Below are 20,815 nucleotides of genomic sequence, written 5' to 3' on the forward strand. Positions count from 1 at the left end.
TACAATGTACATGTATGGTTGGCATCCATTCGTCTCGAGAAACGATGGCGTAGCACTAGCTAGGCAAGAAGTTTGCACTGCCTTGAGTGGCTGTAAAGCCCCACTCTTGAGTGGCAATCCTTAGAGCACTTGCAGCAGATGAAGTCTGTTGGGGCCAATACTAAGACTGCCCGTGCCTTTCTCTTAGCTCTCCTGTCGGTCTGCTGTACGTGCCTTACAGCTTCAGCTCTCTGAACGCCCTCCCTGACGGTGCCTCTCCATAGCGGACGATCTTCAGCTACACCTTCCCATGTGTTGGTGTTGATGTCCATCGTCTTCATGTCACGTTTGCACACATCTTTGAAGCGAAGATGCGGCCTTCTCATGGGACGAGACCCCTCGCTTAGCTCTCCATACAGCATGTCCTTCGGGATGCGACCTGGTTCCATTCGACGCACATGACCCAACCACTTCAGGCGTCTCTGGCTGAGGAGTGAAAACATGCTGAGAATGCCGGCACGCTGGAGGACCTCTGCATTTGTCACCCTATCCTGCCATTTTATGTGCAGGAGTCGTCTGAGGCAACGGAGGTGAAAGGTGTTGAGCCTCTTCTCCTGGCCAGCATATGTTGCCCAGGACTCAGAGCCGTATAGCAGGGTGCTGAGGACGCAGGCTTGGTAAACGTGGAGCTTGGTGTTCTTGGTCAGCTGACTGTTGTTCCATACGCGCCTGTTCAGTTTGGCCATGACTGCAGTAGCTTTCCCTATCCTATTGCTTATCTCATTGTCAAGGGAGAGGGAACTGGAGATTGCTGAACCAAGGTAGGTGAAAGAGTCCACTTCTTCCAGGTGTGTGACATTAATGGAGATGTCTGGAGGAGAGTCAGTGCCTTGGGTCAAGATCTTAGTCTTTTTCAGGCTGATGGTTAGTCCAAATTCGTTACAGGCATGGGACAGACAATCAACAAGCCTCTGCAATCCCGCTTCTGTGTGCGATACCAGAGCAGCGTCGTCAGCGAACAGCATTTCTTGGATAAGAACCTCTCTAACTTTGGTTCTCGCATGCAGTCGGGCGATGTTGAATAGCTTCCCATCCGCTCTGGTACGGATGTAGATTCCCTCTGTGCAGTCAACAAAGGCGTACTGAAGGAGCATGGAGAAGAAGATTCCGAAAAGTGTCGGTGCGAGGACACAGCCTTGCTTCAACACCTCCATGAGCTCTTGTGTCTTTGCTGGGAAAAAGGCCACGTACCCCAAGATATGCGTGATGCCAGTATCGTCACTGTCTACAAGAACAGGGGAGACCGCAGCGACTGCAACAACTATAGAGGCATCTCTCTCCTAAGTGTTGTGGGAAAAGTCTTCGCACGTGTAGTTCTGACACGCCTGCAGAGTCTTGCCTCCCGGGTGTATCCAGAGTCACAGTGCGGCTTCAGAGCAGGCCGATCTACAGTAGACATGATCTTCTCACTACGCCAGGGGGTAAAATGTACAATTCAAACCAAGCCATTTGATTCCACTTTTTTCGGCAGTCCACTTACACTTTCGTGTCCACTTTCCAGCACATTTAACATGATCATGATCGATGTACATGTGTACGCATAGTACAATGTACATGTATACAAGTATGCATAGTACATGTATATAAATACATGTACAGTAAAACTTGCATCTACAAAATTAGGTCAACAGATGCAGGAATGGAGAAACTTCACAGCAAACCACTGAGATAGTATAGAAGTGACATTAAAATAAAACAGGAGTACCTGATGGAAACTAAATTTGCCAACAGATCTATATCAAGACAGCATTGATATTGTGCAAGGTATTGGATGCATTATCAGGATTTCTAATGTACATGTATAATCCCAATCTGAACACATTTTGAGACAGTCATGGAGCACATCAAGGAGGACACACAAACACACACACACACACACACATTTAACATGATCAATAAATACATACTGTATACGTGGTACATGTATATTTATCAAGGTTTAATTTTCATGAATTTCGTTAGTCGGGTTCTGTTAATTTCATGAATTTAAAAGCACATGAAAATGTTGACTTGATCTGGACATGAATGTGACAGGTACACATGCATTTCTCCATTCAATACACTGTACTGTACTCCACGATCGTTATTAACCATGTCCTTGTAAAATTGTTGTGAAGTCATGATTCACAAAAAATTTACTTGCATTGAGAATTAACGCAAGAGTTCTCCAGTTTTTTCAGGAAATCATGTTGACATTGGTGATTTGTCAACTTTGATGAAATATTTCACAAGACTTTTTGATTATTAACTTCCACATTGTTGACTTACTGTATACGCCATATATTTCGCGAGTCTGAATTTTCGCGAATCAGGAATTCCCGACAATTTCGCGAGTGGTTAAATTCACGATTGTGGAGTCCTGTACTGAACGGAGAAATGTACATGCGTACGTCACATCCACATCGGGATCAGAGTCAATATTTTCACGTGTCCTTAATTTCGCGAATAGCACCCGACTCGCGAAATTCGCGAAAATAAAAACCTCGCGAAATATTCGGCGTATACAGTATGCAAGGTTAACTATGTGTATGCCTATGATATATAAACCAAAGTGCATTGCCTCTAATATACAAACTGCACGGAAAGAGTGACACTTCAACCAATACAGGTAGAGTTCTCACAAATTGTTGAGATTAGAAGAGTTTATTGTATTAACATATTAGAGATTTTTTTTTTTCAAAGACTGCCGAAAAAAGTGGAATCAAATGGCTTGGTTTGAATTGTACATTTCCTTAAGGACACAGCACTTTCCTTTTTCTTTGCTTTGGCCATATACGTAGATGTGCTCAGATAAATGATATGACTGATGTAGCTGCAAATATTTCTTGAAACAGAAACACAAGGCCAATGAATATAACATAAAACGTACCATTACAAAACAGTCTAGTGTTTCCATTATCAATCGTAATATTGGTTTTAAAGTGAAACACCACTCAATGTCATACATTGTAGTTACGTAGATACATTAGAAGAAAATCATAAAAACTAAATGAGTAGAAACTGTATGAAAGTAGCATACAAGTAATGAAGTCACAGAATTCCAACATGTTATGTTCTCTAAGATAGTAAGATGAGGCATTTCATAGACATGAACATCAAGTCTTCTGTCGTTTTTTATTCTGCATAGTGAAATGATATAAAGAGAAAGTATATTGCATCCATCTCATAAAAGATTACCGTAAACAATCTTTGCACTGATACTAAACAATCATACAAAAAACAGGCATTTACACTTCTTGAACAAATCAGTGAGACTGTTGTAATATGATGACAAAGTGTCTAATCTGATAAGAATACACTGTATGTGGTTTCTACCAGATTCCAAGTCTCCGCTTTGAGGCCATTTTCTCAAATCTCCCCTCTCCTGCTCTCGTTTGAATTTCTTTTACTGTAGCTGTGTATCTTGGCTTTAGTTGTGATTTACTCCCACTTAGAATTTAGCTTTGTCCTGCCCAACTTCAGTTTTTAATGTATGTTCAATAATAAGGCCAAAATAGCACCAGAAAGCATATAATAATCCTAGAGCTTCCACGACCTTTAAGCATGACCTCAGCTGCAAGGGATGTCACACTTTGTGTGTTCTTGCAATCAGAATCTACAGTTTTGCAAGGGGGGCCGGTCCAGAAGGAAAATCTCTGGTAGATGCTTGGGGTTGGAGTCTCTTCACTACAGATAGTATCTCCATTTCATGCAAACATCTGAAGCTTCACTTGAAACTTGTACATTTTTTTTTTAGTTTGATTTTACTGTACAGTTCATAAATTTAACTTGAACATGGAATGCATTGCACCTGATTAAAAGCCAGGCTACACATGTTGGTGACATGTAATGTGTATTTGTATTTCAAAATACCACCCAGAAAAACATGCTCTTTGAAAGTGGAATAAGTGAATGACTTGGTGAACATGTAAAATTCATTATTTAACAAGAAATTGCGTGGGTATGTAAAAAGAAAGAAAGAAAGAAGAATGCACATTGTAGCTAATGTCACATAGCATCCAAAATTTGTTGGGTAAATTATGTAACCTATGTCACTTTAAAAAATGATAACAAATGTGGTAGAAATTATCACACATGATGTTACACATACATTGTAATGTATGTGCCTGGCACAGGCGACTCATGTTATGACAAAGTCCTCGATCCCGGCGGTTTTCTTTCATTATATTGAAATTTCGTTGTAGCTAAACAATAAGTATGTACAGAGATATAGATGATACCTTTGAGAACTGAATTTTTACTTCGTTGTAACATGAATTGCATTCTAACCTTGTTCGTTATTACGGGAGTGCACTGTACTATGTATCTATGCACATAAAAGTACATGTACGTTGTATGTGTATCACACACTCAAATTTTTCTCCAACATCTGTGATGTTGTCCTTGATTTTCTTCAGCAATACAATGTACATTGTATGTATTGTATTGTCACTTTATCCATTGAAATAAAAGTCTCATTTCTGGGAAGTTTCCTTGAATTGTGTTTTTCTTTTGAAGTGTTAAATGACAAAATGAAAATATATATACAGTACATGTATATGAACACTTCACATTTATTTCCATTAAAACTTGCATAGAATAATGATAAAAATGAGAGCTTGGTCCACTTTGTAACTGGGAAACAAAAGCAATTCTGGTACAGGTTAATCTGAAATTCTCATTATTGAAATAAATACAGTGTACATGGTACCTCATGAACTTTCATGATAAGGTATTGAAAGTGTGCATTCCAACAGTATTTCTTATTTATTTCTGTTGCATATTACATCTCTTATTTTTCTCAGATAGGCTTCCCCTTGACATTTCCTGTAACTCTGATATAACATGTAGGAAACTGATCGTTTCATTGACTGAACCTTGTACATTCTACACTGTTATACTCAGTACAATGTACATGTACCTTAATTGTGCACTTGGGAAAGTAACATATTCTGCAAACTGGGAAATAAAATTCTATTACATGTATAATGTACTGACAAGTAAATACAACGCCTGGAACACTAACGACAGTCTCTTTTCATACAGTACATACGGATAACATGGATACGTTGGTGGAGGGATGGCATGGTTTTATGCATTGTAAGGCAACAATGGTGTGATTCAAAAAAAAAATGTTTATTAACAAATCAGCTGCAAGGAGACTAAAAAACAACGAAACAAATGATACAACATATTATAAATCATTTCACATTGTGTAAATAATTCACTGATGTATTTCAATTAAATGTACACTCAATTCACAACTACTCTCAGAAAGCAACTGCCCAAATTGTAATTCCTTCAAAGGGCAAGTCCAAGATAAGGTCCCCTCAGAAGGCAAAATTTCATCTTTGCTCAATTGATATTGACATATTTGGATTCATTTTGAAGCTTATGAGTTGAAGTTTTGATTTCCATGGAGGAAAAAATGATATTATGTAAATTTATGCAAATTTCAAGGGCTTTATTTGCATAACTGTAAAACAGCGTTACGTATGGGACATTTATAAGAATTCATATTTATTCAAAGGAAAGCAAATGATATTTGATTAATATGTGGACATAAGTTCATCAAATAGTTGGTATGAAAATTTAGGGATTATGCATATGATTATGCAAATTAGCTAGTGTCCTATCATGAGATGTCCCATACGTAACAAATTGAGGTCATTTTTTAAGGTTTTTTTCTAAAATTGCTTAGTTATTTGAATGCCCTTTTGGAAAGTTCTAATTTATTGTTTAGAGAAATTAAATACCATAGAAACAACAAAAACTAGAAATGTCGCCATGGCGACTGATGCCTCCGCCATAATGCATGATTCTCCCAATAGTTGTATAGTACAATGTCTTCACAATGTGTGATTACAGTTTCACATAACTGGCAAAATACTTTTGTAAGAAATGTCTTGAATGTTCACTTTCCTCAAACTGGGTTTGCTATAATTGTCTAAGAGTGCAGGTACAAATATTTGGGGAATTGAGGATTTTTACTTGACTTCTGACCGACCCTGTTATAAGTTTATGCATGAAGTAATTTTCAAGGTATGAAGAAAGAGTGTAATTCCAGTACAAAATAGATTTTTTAAAATTCAATCCTGACCTTTGACCCTTAACCTTTGACCTTTGACCTTCTGGCTGGAAATTTCCCAGAGAATCTCCATTAGGTAATACATGTGATGAAGTTTTAAAACTAATAATGCAAGCATTGCATATACTAGTATATGAGGGAAACAGTAAAATTTTGAGGAGTTGACCTTGACCTTTGACCCCCTGACTATTGACCCATGACCCCTAAATTCCCTAGATAATCCCTGCCAGTCAGTACATGCATATGTACCAAGTTCCATGAAGATACATTGAACCATTTGCGAGAAGTGAAATTGCAATATTTTCACCTAACCTTTGACCTTTGACCTTATGACATGAAACTCTCTGGAGAATCTTTACGCAGTAGTACATGTCTACACTAAGTTTCAATAAAATACCTTTGGGCACTGCATAGATATGGGGGAAATAGCAACATTTTTAGCATTTGACCTTGACCTTTTGACCTTTGACCTCTTGCCAATGTCATTAAAATCTCCTCAACTAATTGCCCCATCATACATCATCCTTGGACCAAGTTTGGTGAAAGCTGCTTCATCCAGTGTTGAGTTATCACGTAAACAGATAAATTTTTGGATTTGACCTTGATCTTTGACCTTTGTCCGATTTCACTAAAAAACTAATCATGTAATTGTCCCATCATACATCATCCTCGGACAAAGTTTGGTGAAATTTGCTCAATCCAGTCTTGAGTTATCGCGTAAACGGATACAATTTCATGATTTGACCTTGACCTTTGGCCGATTTCACCCAAAATCTATTCAAGTAATTGCCCCATCATACTTTATACTGGGACCAAGTTTGGTAAAATTCCAGTCAATATTTCTCAAGTTATCGCGTAAACAAATGCGGACGGACGGACGGACGTACGTACGGACGGACGGACGGACAACCCGCAAACATAATGCCTCTGGCATCACTTCGTGGCAGAGGCATAAACAGTAAAAGGAATATTTTTTATTAGGCATTGAAATAATGTTCCGTATGGGAAAAATGCGTTACGTATGGGACATCCTCATACATATTGCATGTGAATGCATGTAGCTAGCTGGGAAGGTCTCTCAGTACACAAATGGTCAATCATCCTGAAGAAAGCATCCCAACTTGGTAGCTACTTTTTGAGTTATAGACACTTGAAACAATACATGTACTTGACTGAACAATTTTCAGAAAGGGGGAGGGGAAGATGGCAAAATACACAATGAAAATCAGCATTAAAGGGATGGTATAGTTTTTGTAGAAATGGGGATTCAGTTTTCAACAGTTTATGAGATGACTGGAAACCAATAATATGAATTACTAAAGAGCATACAATTCTAAGACTAGAGGAATTCAAAGTTAATTTGATGGAGATCCAATTTGAAACAGTTGTGATATAAAAAAATATATATATATACACTGTATATATATATATATATAATAAAGTTATATGATTTTTTTTTTTTATTGCAAGTGATACACAAATTGTCCTTATTCAGTTTTCAATAGTAGCCACAACAAAATTCATGGGTATACATACTGAGGTGTGACTCAAATCAATGACCTGACTGCTAGACAGACATACATCTACTCGATTACTGGAATTCCACGCAGCAGGTATTGCTTGTTTATTAAAATTAATATTTCTTGTTGTTCAAGTTGTTTTTTATTGAAACTACATGGCAAACTGCCCTTCATCAATGGAAGTAAACACTGTAAACTATTCAATTTTTAAGCAGTAACTATCCTGATAAAAATAGGGCATACATACTCAGGTTGGTCATAAGTATAGAATATGATTGAATATGATTATGATGGTAAATATTTGGGGGATATTGTTCCCTTGACAATCTGGATCAGTATTTGAGTAATTTCAACTGATTCCACCTCAATAATTATGCAAAAATTTGTCTATGGGTATTTTGCAATATTATTTTGCAAAATACCCATAAACATGTTTCTCCACACATTAAATAAATGGGGGACAAAGGGCATGCATACTCAGGTTGGTCATAAAAATATAAAAATATGATTGAATATGACTATGATGGTGAATATCTGGGGAATATTGGTTCCTTGACAATCTGGATCAGTATTTGAGTAGTTTTAACTGATTTTACTTCAACAATAATGCAAAATACCCATAAACATGGTTCTACACACACTAAATGAATGGGGGACAAAGTGTCCCATACATAACCGTCCCATACGTAACACGTCATGTCTGTCTTTAATTAGAACCTGTAATTTGAGCTTTTTACCTAATGACATGAAACTTACCTGTGATAATCTTGAGTGTTGTGACTTTTATCACAGTGACTTACAAGTTGTAGAATGAAATACTTTCAGAGAGTTTTGAGGTTAAAAAAAAATGTTCCAAAAAAAACAAAATTTTTCTGGTCCCATACGTAACGGCACATATTTTCTCTTCTAGAATATAATTGTCAGGGTCATTTTTCTCAATTTTTTACATGATCATACTTCTCCTAGATATCAATCAGCATGATAAAGTTCAATATGATCAAAGGCCATTAAAGGGATGGTACAGTATTGGTGGAGATGAGAATTGGGCTTTTAACTTTTTGCGAGATACCGAGAAAATACTTATGATATAGTACAGAGCATACCATTTTAAGAGGAATTCAAAGTTTATTTGATGAGAATCGGGTTTGGAATTACTGAAACATCCAAAAACAAAGTAAAACAAAGCGATCGTAATAAAGTGTGGGTCCCACACTTTATCAGAATCACTCTTTTTTGGATATCTCGGCCATTTCAAAACCAATTTTCATCAAATAAACGTTGAATTCCTCATAGAATTACGTGCTCTGTCATATTTCATAAGAGGTTTCTCATTATTTCACCCAAAAATGTTAGAAACCTGAAAATAGGTCTCAACCAAAACTGTACAATCCCTTTAACACTATTTTTCAGGTCATAAAAGTCTCTGAATGTCCCACACGTAACGCGCATGTTATCTTGGACTTGCCCCAAAACCACACACTAACAAATTAAGCTTTGTATGTATAATGTTTCTAAAGCAAGCCTTGGCTGTTTGGTGATCATTACTTTGATGGTCCAAAAAGTAGTGTTGCTATTGATTGTCTAAATTTATGTGACAACTACTGTATGTACTGATTACTTTCTCAAGTATGAACAATTCTCATGCTGATTATAAGTGAGGCAGCGAGCTAACATTGTAAAAATAAATCAGTGCAATCTTTGGTGATGAATAAATTTCTCCTGTTAGTTCATCTACAGTATATCCATGTACAAGCACACCTGTACAGTGAGGTCACCTGGACCATCCATTCCACCTTGTAACTCATACCTCATGAACACACTAAAAAAGAGGCCAACTTAACACAAAAATGACAAATTGAATTCACTGAATTCATCCTATTAAAAGCAGTACCTTGTAAGTGAGCTCATTATGATAGGGTTTCCCTTAAAGGCAAAAAAAAAAAAAAAATGTAGCATGATTATGAAATGAGTTGACTTTACCCTACCACTTCCAGCAGAGCAAGAGCAGTAAACCCAGCTATAGCACATGTAAGTTTCAGTCCACGATGGTTCCCATTTTCAAATTCATGGCTCAGTATTTCAAAGAAAGTCACATAGATAAAGATGCCTGCAGCTAAGGCTTGCATTATTGCGGAGCACACATCAGTTGCAAAGCTGGGTGTTGCTTGGATACCAACTCCTATAGCAGTTCCCAGAGGAATCATGCTGGAGAATATCACACTAAATGTGACAAAGGCACAGAGGCGAGTCTTACTCTTTAGGAGGCTTGCACCAAGGGCAAACGCAGCCAGACTTTCATGGGCTACCATGGCAACAAGAAGGTATACAATCTGCTTGATGTCCTCTTGCAAACCAAGTGCCATGCCCTCAAAGACAGAGTGCACGGAGAGGGCCAGCAAAAGGATAAGAGAATGGAGAAAGTTTGAGGAATCTAGATTTGCAAAATGGCTGTGCCCACCTTGATGATCATGGGAATGGTTACTGATATGAACATCATAGCTGGAATCTCCCAGAGCACCTCCATTTAGTTGATTTTGAGATGGGGATGGAAGTATAACATATTCGTCATCATCTTCAACATCCATAGTTCCATCGTGATCAGATGATTCCTGGCTTAGATCTAAATCCGCTTCAAGCTGCTGTAATTGCAAATACTGCACAGTGTGTACCTTCTGCTGAAATGCAGTCATGACTTGTTCTAGGACTAATATAAGGAAAAATCCTGCAATGACAACAGCTTCACAAACAGGATAATCAGTTCGATAGTTGCTGTGCTCAAAGACATCTTCGAATTTCCTCCTTGCTGAGGGAAGCAGACCAAGGAAACAAGTTCCCATGAAGACTCCACCTGCAAGGCAGTTGCAGAGGCTGCGAATTTTCTCTGATCTCTGCCACTGAGCTTTTGACTGACTTGCTTGCCTTCCAAAGACTTTCAGTGGGAGAAGAGCACCAACTAATGTAACAAGGAAGACGATTACCATGCACACTGGTAAGAGAATCTTGATGTTGGCCTCCATGACATAGTCTCTGTCACTCAACCTTCCACAGCTCAATGGCTACCACACACCTGTATGAATGAGTTTAGAATAGTAGTCCTAATTATATTAAATAACACAGTAAAAATCAGTTAGGGACACACTCAAGCTGCAAAATATAATATATTGTACATGTTAAGATCATAAAGTTCTTCAAATTTACAGAAAATGAGCAATGTAACTCATCTAACTTGGCTGCAGCAGTCAATCAAAAATTGCAAATTTTATTTAAACTCGGTTGTTCGACCATGCATTGGTTGCTAAGGGAGGCCGTATCTTAGCAACCATTTAACCGTGGGTAAACTATTTCAGAATCTTCTGTCAGACACTTGGGGGGAACATTTGGTGCGAATTTAAAGAAAATTGAAGGGGGTCGGGTTAACAGCATTGGTTGATTTGATGTGGATTGACCCACATATACATTTGGGTAATTCCGTGAAGTTGGGGCACAAAGTGTTACATTTTAGCATAACTCAATACTAATTATGCTATACATATATTGCTTATAGGCTCTACATTTGTATTGATACCATACATTTTCCTGGAAATTTTGTGCCATTCAGACTCAATTTTGACGAAGTTATTAAAATAATATGTAACGGTGTCCTGTAGCATCGTGACGTGTCCATGTAGCATCATGATAGTTAAGATCTGGTCCTAAAAGACAAATTAATGCAATTAGCTTGACCAAAATTTGATATACATAGTATGCATAATTACTAGATTAGTCAGATAGCTAAATATCTTAACTCTCCTTTCCACAGTTTTACTTTTACAAGAAAATTACACAATGTGTCACTATGCTACGCGGTGTCCACCAAATGTAACAAAAAAGGACACTGCATAGCATCTTGATACATTTTGTAATTTTCTTTTAAAATTAAAACTGTGTACAGGAAATTTGAGATATTTAGCTATCTCATTCATATCTTGTAAATGCATATTGCATCAAATTTTGGTCAAGCTAATTGCCATAATTTGTCTCTTAGGACCAAATTTTAAAATATCACAATGCTACATGGACACGTCACGATGCTACAGGACACTGTTACATATTGTTTGAATAACTTCATCAAAATTGAGTCTGAATGGCACAAAATTTCCAGGAAAATGTGTGGCCTCAATGCAAATGTAAAGCCTACAAACAATAAATGTATAGCATAATTAATATTGAGTTATGCTGAAATGGATTTTTTTAATATCACGATGCTACATGGACACTGCCCCAACTTCATGGAATTACCCATTTGTAAGTCAAATTTTCTCGATGTCCAAGCTATTTCTTTGTCCAAATAGATTCGACTTAGGCAAGGTTGTCTGTACTTCTTCTAAGACAACACAAAAGTTTAAGAATCTATTACTCTTTCACAATGTATCACTGACAACTTTTATCTGATATCATTACCATGAAACAAACAAAAAATAATTGTACATGTGATGGGTCTGTAATATTCACGAAACAGTGACAAGTTTAGCAATGATGAAACATGTAGCACCACACATGTCAGGGGGTGTTTATAAAAGTTGAACTTAAAATCTAAGATTGACTTAAAATTACATTATATGGTATGCTGTGTCTTCAATGTTGCGCAATTTTCTCAAAAAAATTGAGATTTTGGAGACTTTTTTCATGTAGCCATTGATAATACAACTTAACAAGATAAAATAAATAACTATGGAATTTAGTTAATCTTATAAATATTAAGTTTGACTTTGTGAAACACCCCCAGATAGTGGTTGTATGTAATTCAGCTGGCACAGTTCTGAAGTCAATTTCAAATATAGTGAGCTACACAATTTTAATTTCCTGTTTGTGTCAGCACTTGTACTTAATCACATGCAGTTAGTACAATGGTATTAACCCATTCCTTACGGGAACCTGATACCAGGTTCCCATGGGAGTAACTGATATACGGGAACCTGGTATACCAAGTTTCCAAGATGAAGACAAGAGTGCCTGCTTTCGTGGCCTAAATTCATGCTTCTTTGTGTTATAATGCTCAGAAAGATGGGTTTGATAAAAAGATGAGAGTTTATTCTATCAGCAGTTGTTCTCACTCTGTTGACAAAATGCATATTTCATTAAATCACAGTATTATTTACTTTTTTTTCTGATTTAGTCTGCATTTGTTCCGCTATAAAACCTGTATGAACATGTACGTGTACATAGCAATCAAAGCTGAGCTCAGTAGATTTCTGTGTTCACCGACCCCAGTCACTCCATTCAAGCACCTGATTTTGTATAGAACAAAAGAGTCTGTGAGCCCATCAGCGCACGCTCTATTCATACCTCGCACCTGATTGATATTTTCTTTGTTTGATGGCACATGTAGTTGACTTTGGAAAGGGGATACATGTACCGCTTGACTGCTTTCACACAGGTGGATTACTAACCCGTCTGTTCTGTCGACAGGCAAAAATAATCTCGTTTTGGGGCATTAAAGGCACTCAGAGAATTGCAGAAGGAACAGGTTAACAGTACTCTCAGTTGTAGCAATTTTCCATTGTATTGCATGTAAGCACCATTTCCATAAAACCCTTCAAAATTACCAGCAACAAGAGCATTAATTTAGAGATAAATTGTACCTAGATAATACAGTAGTCTCTGATTAATCAGGTAGTGTCAGGCAGAGCAATTTTTCCCCAATCAAGCGGTCACAGCTCCTACGTACTGATTAAGCACCCGTCTGTATCAGATCACAGCCCAGTATAACCCAGGCCAGGGCGCTCCTTGTACACATCGGGCTGGTCGCAGTTATGTCCAGTATAACGTATGTCACCACAGGTACAGCTCGTCTAAAGTCACACAGCGGTCAGCAGCCTTGGCAGAAACCCTGATACCTCTCATCTTTATGCTTTCGAAGTAAACAATATAATCTACAAACTAGACAAAATTTGAATAGTATACCCTGTTAGTGCTTGATCCACTGTGAAGGATATTCCATCAGTTATCGATGCCGAGTCCTGCTTGCTCAAGTCAGATTCGTCATTCATGAATGTAATGAAGTTACAATATATAGATGATGACTGGTGGGGGAGGGAACATGCCGAATGTTCCACCCGAAGGGTTTGAAATGCTATTGAGGGAGGTTATAAGTCCCGAGACGAAGTCGAGGGACTTATAGCCTCCCGAAATAGCATTTCAAACCCTGAGGGTGAACGTTTGGTACATGTTCCCGACAACAAAAGTCATCATCTGTTATATTATATGGGTTAGTCAAATACAAATTGTACGTCAAATACTCAGTACGTCAACGTCAACCATTTACCATCGACCAGCAGCACACAATGCAATGAATAGCTCGCTCGCACAGAGCCAAAATTCACTGTGCGCGCGCGGCGCGGTCCTCGGCCTCTGTCATTTAATTTTGTTACGTGAAAATGTTTTCCCATGGGTAACGAATGTACCTCCATAACGTGACTGTGTTTAGCCAATCACTAACCGGTATTTGACTAACCCATTTAATATTGATTAATATCAAATGGATTAGTCAAATACACAGTCACACAGTCACGTGTTCCATGATTACTCAAGGGAATCCAGTGTCACCCCTATGCTCTCTTCTCTCGGCTGGGATACACTACAGCATCGTCGCATCCTCCATCAAAGCGAGATGTTGTACAAGATCCACTATGGTTTTGTCAACATAACCATGCCAGAAGAAACCAGGATAGCACAAAATAACACAAGGAACCACAACCTGTCATACCTCCAACCATACTCCAGAGTCAACTGCCACCTCTACAGTTTTTACCCCAGAGTCATAAGAATTTGGAACACTCTCCCTGCCAAAGTAGTAACATCAGGTACTTTGATGACCTTAAGGAGTGCAGCCCTCCCTGTCATTAGACAGATGGCGCCGCCCCCTACTCTTAAGATGCTGTAATGAGAGGCACACCCGCACCGAGCACCTGCACCTGTAATGAGAGGCACACCCGCACCGAGCACCTGCACCTGAGCTCACGTCACCACAGGCACATGCTACAGCACACCGCACAGCACAGCCCTCTCCAGGACAGCGTCTTCGCTTTTGGGAGAGTAGGGGAGAGCGGGGTGAGTTGGGACGCGGGTCAAGTGGGACACGTTCTCTGAATTAAAAACTATTCAACCAATCAGCGATTGGCTTATATCTACAATAAGCCCCCAACAACCATACATCACACTAAGAAAGCCATGCAGTTCGGCAAATTCTAAGTATGTATAAAATGCTATTGAAAATTTTCCCCAAAATATGATATTTTTTTGAAATCAGGTTAATTAACCTGTTGTCTTTGTATTCATGATTTCAAGGGCACAATTGAAGCTGGTGGTGAGCCTTATTGATATGCAACTAATATAACTTGTTTTTGACAAATGCCTGCATGGTTACTGAGCAGTCGTACATATTTATGTATATGCCACGTGAGGGACAATTGGGACAACGTGTCCCATTTGTCCCTCATAATAGCATTACATGTAAAAAAAAAGTTGAGATTTTCAAACATGTCGTTCAAACTTGTTTTGTTAAAACAGAGATAATTTGAAAGCATGTTTGACTGTTTTCATTACCAATGTTTCATTACGCCTTCCAACTTTGACATTTCCGACATTTCTATAGGATGTCACACTTTACCAACACCGTCCCATTTCTCCCTTGCCGTTGTCCCACTTTACCCACGGGTGGGTCAACTTCTCCCCCAAAATAAGGTTTTTTCTTTTCATTAACTGCAGAAAATTGAGAACAGTGCCACCCCCAGTTTATAGCTCTTTATGTAACCTACCATATGAACCTTCATGCAAGCCCAAAAGAAAATGTAATCATCTCTTCTATAAAAAGATATAAGAAGAAAATTGGCGAACTTGAAATAATGTCCCACTTCTCCCCGCTCTCCCCTACTCATTCAAGGTTCAAGGTTCAAGGTTCAAGGTGATGGAGGCACATTGGTTATGTTCGCCCATGTGCAGAAAATTTTTGTAATGTTCTCCCATGGGAAAACATTTTCAAGCAACCAATGACAAATGATACCAAACAATTGAACGATCATATTCTTCACGCTATTGATAGGATAAATTTGCCTATATGATGGTATTTGACTAACCCATATAATATAACAGATGATGACTTTTGTTGTCGCGAACATGTACCAAACGTTCCACCCTCAGGGTTTGAAATGCTATTTTGGGAGGCTATAAGTAAGTCCATCGACTTCGTCTCAGGACTTAACCTCCCTCAATAGCATTTCAAACCCTTCGGGTGGAACATTCGGTATGTTCCCTCCCCCGCCAGTCATCATCTATATAATGTCATGTTTAGGTCTGTCCCCAACATAGTCGTGATTGTGTACGATACATAAAGTCCTCATCGAGCCACCATTTTATGACACTTTATAGGTAGAATCCAGGGCTGGCGCAGCGTTTTCAAAAGTATGGGGGCCCACTTCCGGGTTTCATGAGCTAACAAGGAAAAAAAAAAAAAAAACACGTCGGCTCATCTCTTCTCCCCGTCCACTTCCGGATTTCTTCAGCTGACAAGCAAAAAAAAAAAAAAAAAAGGTCCTCATCTCATTTTCTCCCCTTTCATTTCCGTCTTCAGAGAAAAAACATAACCTTACCGCCGCCATACTTTCAAGATCTCTATTTCTATTTTAGTGCCACTTGCGTACTTCTGGGTTAAAAAAAGTGTGGGGGCCCAAAGTGATTACACCTTATGTATTCCTTGGTATGGTGCACAAAAAGTGTGGGGGCCCGAGCCCCCACGGCCCCCATGGCTGCGCCGGCCATGGAATCTACTCATTACTATGCTAGACAGAAAGATCCGTCTGTCCGTAGGAGTCTTTTATTTTTTTGACGTTATCCCTCTCCTCGAGGGGATCCATGAAGCCAGATGCAGTCTCCGCGGAACATATCCCTGACTGACGACCAGATACAGACCGATTTTTCAGTCAACTATGTAACATGCGCATGCAGCTCTGTCTGGTACTGTCCCGACTACTGTGTAATGTGATGTTCTTTGAACTCTCGAGTCGAGGCGTTCTATTTTTCTATAGACTACTGACACTGTGCAGTGTGACAGGGGGGAAAAAGCCAAGTAGGGCCTAGCTAGTTATCTAACGGTTAGAACTAAATTCTATAAAATAATACATTGTACTTATTGTAGTATTGTAGTTGTACGTACGGAGGTACCCAACGTACAAAATACAACCATCCACATCCACAACTTCACAAGTCTATCTACAAATTACAATTCAACGTGTAAATTATTACAACAAATACACTCTCTGCCCAGTGCAGTGCCAGTGGTGATGACAGTGCAGTGGACAATGCAAGGCTTACAGAATTAGGAAAAGTAAATTATATAGGGCCTAGACCTCTAAAATTTGTATTCATACCCATTAGCGTTAGTTCGGTAATCGTGTAGAAATGCACACCATGCACACCTACCATTTCCTTCCTTAATTTGTCAATGAAAACTTCTTGTGGCTATAAGAAATGTCAAGATGGACCATATCTGACGGTTTCATGAAATTTCATAGTCAATTGCAGAAGAAAAGTAGCTAATTTTGACTCAAAAGTACGCCGATCGACGGCCGTGCCAGCGTAGCATGATGGATGATCGATTATGTGGAAGAGCGATATAACGATGATAATCGATTGTTGTAGTCTGTAATACAGCCGCTTGTTTGGTGTTTAACCACAATAATTACGTCGGCTCGACAGTAAAATGTGGAAGAAAGAAAGTGATCTTGATGCGTCTGTTTTTTATCGTTTTATGTAATTTTCTCCTGCGTGTGACTGTATATCTGTCAACATTTTTTGCTGACTAAATGTTGGACAATTAATATGTGTACAAAACAGTAAAAGATATATGAAAAAAATGGGAATTATCCATCATGAATATTGCACAATAAAATTGATTTTTCCCACAAAACAAAAGCAAGTACTGGGGTTGCAATTTTTGTATCCATAACTAAGAAAATGAAATGGAAAAATAAATACCATCATAAAAACAATTGCCTTACTTTCTACTATAAGTTGAACTAATCAATCAAAAACATATTACCATTTCAATTAATATTCTGTTTCTTTTTAGGTAAAATGAGCACTTTAAGAAGTCCACAATATTAATACATGATTGTATAACATACACTTTTTGTAATACTATTCTCATTAATTCATTAATTTAATCAGGCCTATAAATTATGAAGATACTAGAAACAAACCCTCTTTGAATTCAACTTCCTTCTCATCTTCTTTTCTCTCTCTTTCTCTCTCCCTCATAATAGCCTAACCTTTTTCTTCCACTTTTCCTTCAACCTCATTCTACTCCCTTCAACACTATTCAATTTGAATTATTATCAACTTTTGTCATGATAAAATCAATACATTTGTACTTGCCACAATTTTTAAAGAAAGGATCGATGTCTTAATCCTGGTATGAATAATCGTATCAATAATTTGAATAGTGATAATCATGATAGTGGCAATGAAAACAAACAACTATCACAATAGCTCACTTGAGCCTTCGACTCAGGTGAGCTAACAATAAGGGAAAAAATACGAAAAAGAAAGTAGGGGCTACACGTATTGCACGAGTCAAGTTCGATATTGTTAGTAAGCGGCTGATTAGAGACTACCAGAATCGATTATAATCGTTGACATCGTTCTCTGCGAAATCGGTGCACTACTTACACGTTGGAGACTATGTTCGCGACCGACGTACTTTTCAACTCCGATTTCTCATTTTTCTTACCTTTTCGGCTTTCTAATTCCATGGAAACTCTCTGATATGGTTCAATTTAGCATATCCAATAGCTGCACAAAATTTGATTGACAAACAGCGAAGCGAACGGTAGGTGTGCATTTCTACATGATTACCGTTAGCTATAGGCACCAAACTGACTAACCCCGTCGCGGGGCGCTGTAACACATATGGGGTCGCTGCTGCGGTTACAAACTGACTAGACTGCGCACCAAAAAGACTACGACTAACGTGTTAGACAAAATGTAACGTTAGAACTTTTAGTTTACCCACCCAGTCAACACAACGTCCCGCTAAAGTCTCGGCCCTCGGTCGGTCCGCTTCACTCTCTTTTAATTCACTACGCTCGCGCTCGGCTCGGCATGCACATCACTAGACAGAAAGATCCGTCTGTCCGGAGGACTCTTTTTATATTTTGCCATTAACGGAGGGGATCCGTGAAGCCAGACGCAGTCTCCGCGGAACATTCCCCGACGGACAGATACAGACCGATCTTTCGGTCAAGCACATCACGACCATCCTTGGTCTTGGTCACTTGGATAGCGAGAAGTCATTCATGAACTTGCTTACGACATCGATGATATGATGCCATGAGAGCTGAACTCTTATCAGTTTTTCTGCTGATAATCCTTGACCCGATACTCGATAGAATTCTCTCTATGGACCCTGGTGCCTGGGACAATCTGGGTCCATCTCGTGATCTCTCACTCAGATCATCAGTGTCTGGTGATTCTGACTGCACGTAAACCACCTAATGCAATACTAGATTGGTACTGTACTGCAGTATCAATGGTGTGTGAGAGTGTGTATTGCTGGTCCTTTAATGTATACAAATGCTAACCTTTAATCAAAACGTTCAAGATAATTATTAGTATGGTTCTCTCTGAAAGCCAGGTGCGGATATTGATGTCCAGCCTTCGATCATAAAAATCTACACAAGTATTTGTATGATCAGTGTCCAGCCCTCATGACCACCCACCTCGACCACAAAAAAGAGAAATGTTTTCGAAGTCTTAGGTGACATAGAAAATGAAATCAAATTCAGCAGTCAGGTTCGTTGATCAAAGCAAAGAGTGTAGGATCTTTGATTAAAGACTATCAATATACAGTATTTGGCGTAAATATTGGTAAGCACTATCTGGGCACCCGTCCCGCTTCATCATGAATATTCATCACCTACATGTATCCGTAATACCGTTGAAATACATATTTTTTTCATTTCCCGGCAGCGTTTTTACATTTCTCGGCAAAACTGAACATTTTTCAATCTCCCGGCGAGATGTTTTAACATTCCCTGTTGATGCAATTTTTCGAGATCTTTACATTTCCCGGCCATACGTTTTGCACGTATCCAGCGTTCTGCCATTTACTAGTACAGTATCTTACTGCCTGATGAATATTCATGATGAAGCGGGACGGGTGCCCAAATAGTGCTTACCGTAAAATATTCTAAACAGAATGGAAAACGCCACTAAACACAAAACAACAACAACAACAACAACATCCAATACCGTTGTGGCACTATGAAACGGCGGTAGTATCCACGGAGTTAACTGATTATATTTCGAAGAGTGATAATATTTTGTATCAAAGACAGCGAAGTTTAGAACTGATCAATCAAAAATGGGCGAATTATCTCCATATATACACGGAAGGTTCCCAGTCTCCAGACAAAGGAAAAGTAGCTGCGGTTTTTTTTTTGTCCCGTTAATACAATCACCTAGAATCTAAGAGACTCCAAGATAATACTTCTTCATACAGAGCTGAATTAATAGCTATTGTGCTCACTCTACACTGGCTAAACCAACTGCCAGGTTTGCATACAGGAGCAGTGATTTTCTCCGATTCTCTTAGTGCCTTGCAAGCAATAAAAAACAATCGGGAAGAACAGATCATCTACGAAATATTGATGTTGTATACAAATCTACGCCATGAAGGAACTCAGGTATATTTCGAGTGGATCCCAGGTCACTGCGAGATCCATCCAAATGAGGTGGTAGATATAGAGTGGCTAATCAAGTAGAAGTTCAAAACCAGTTAAACAAAAGTGAGTCAAATAGTATTATCAGATTGCATTGTACGAAGAAATGGCAAAAAAGATGGGAAGAAACAATCTCCCCCCTAAAAAACATAAAAAACTGTGTATCAGTGACATTCAAATGTGTATTAAACCAAAAAAAAAAAAAAAAACAAACAAACAGTGAGACAATTTTGCACTGTTTAAGAATGGATAATATTGGCTTAAATTATAACCTTTTTCTATTGCAGAAGCATGATACCGGGTTATGTGAAAGATGTGGAGTACCAGAAACCACGAAACATTTTCTAATCGAATGCCCTAGATTTATAATAGAAAGAACAATGCTGTTAGCTGAAATAAATTGCAAGGAAGTAAAGAATCATTTGAAACTTTTA

General features: G+C 38.5%; 1 protein-coding gene across 2 annotated transcripts; it reads right to left on the bottom strand.

Annotated features, from left to right (window-relative positions):
* Positions 1 to 8,920: 8,920 nt before the first annotated feature.
* Positions 8,921 to 18,885, bottom strand: LOC139714445 (zinc transporter ZIP3-like). Of its 2 annotated transcripts, none has more exons than XM_071626151.1 (2): positions 18,674 to 18,885; positions 8,921 to 10,693 (listed from the first exon to the last, which is right to left on the bottom strand). In XM_071626151.1, the coding sequence occupies exon 2, from the start codon at positions 10,641 to 10,643 to the stop codon at positions 9,603 to 9,605; it is 1,041 nt and encodes a 346-aa protein (XP_071482252.1). In that variant the 5' UTR covers positions 10,644 to 10,693; positions 18,674 to 18,885; the 3' UTR covers positions 8,921 to 9,602. The 2 variants fall into 2 exon arrangements, with proteins under 2 accessions (XP_071482252.1, XP_071482251.1); XM_071626150.1 differs by lacking the exon at positions 18,674 to 18,885 and adding an exon at positions 17,083 to 17,403.
* Between the last annotated feature and the right edge of the window lie 1,930 nt (positions 18,886 to 20,815).

The sequence above is a fragment of the Diadema antillarum genome, unplaced genomic scaffold (assembly GCF_040938485.1).
Source record: "Diadema antillarum isolate AM-2024a unplaced genomic scaffold, OU_Dant_1.0 seq00002277_RagTag, whole genome shotgun sequence".
Lineage (NCBI taxonomy): Eukaryota > Metazoa > Echinodermata > Echinoidea > Diadematoida > Diadematidae > Diadema > Diadema antillarum.

Bases quoted from the DNA above. Each gene is read 5' to 3' on its own strand.
- LOC139714445 (XM_071626151.1), bottom strand. From the start codon at position 10,643: ATGGAGGCCAACATCAAGATTCTCTTACCAGTGTGCATGGTAATCGTC.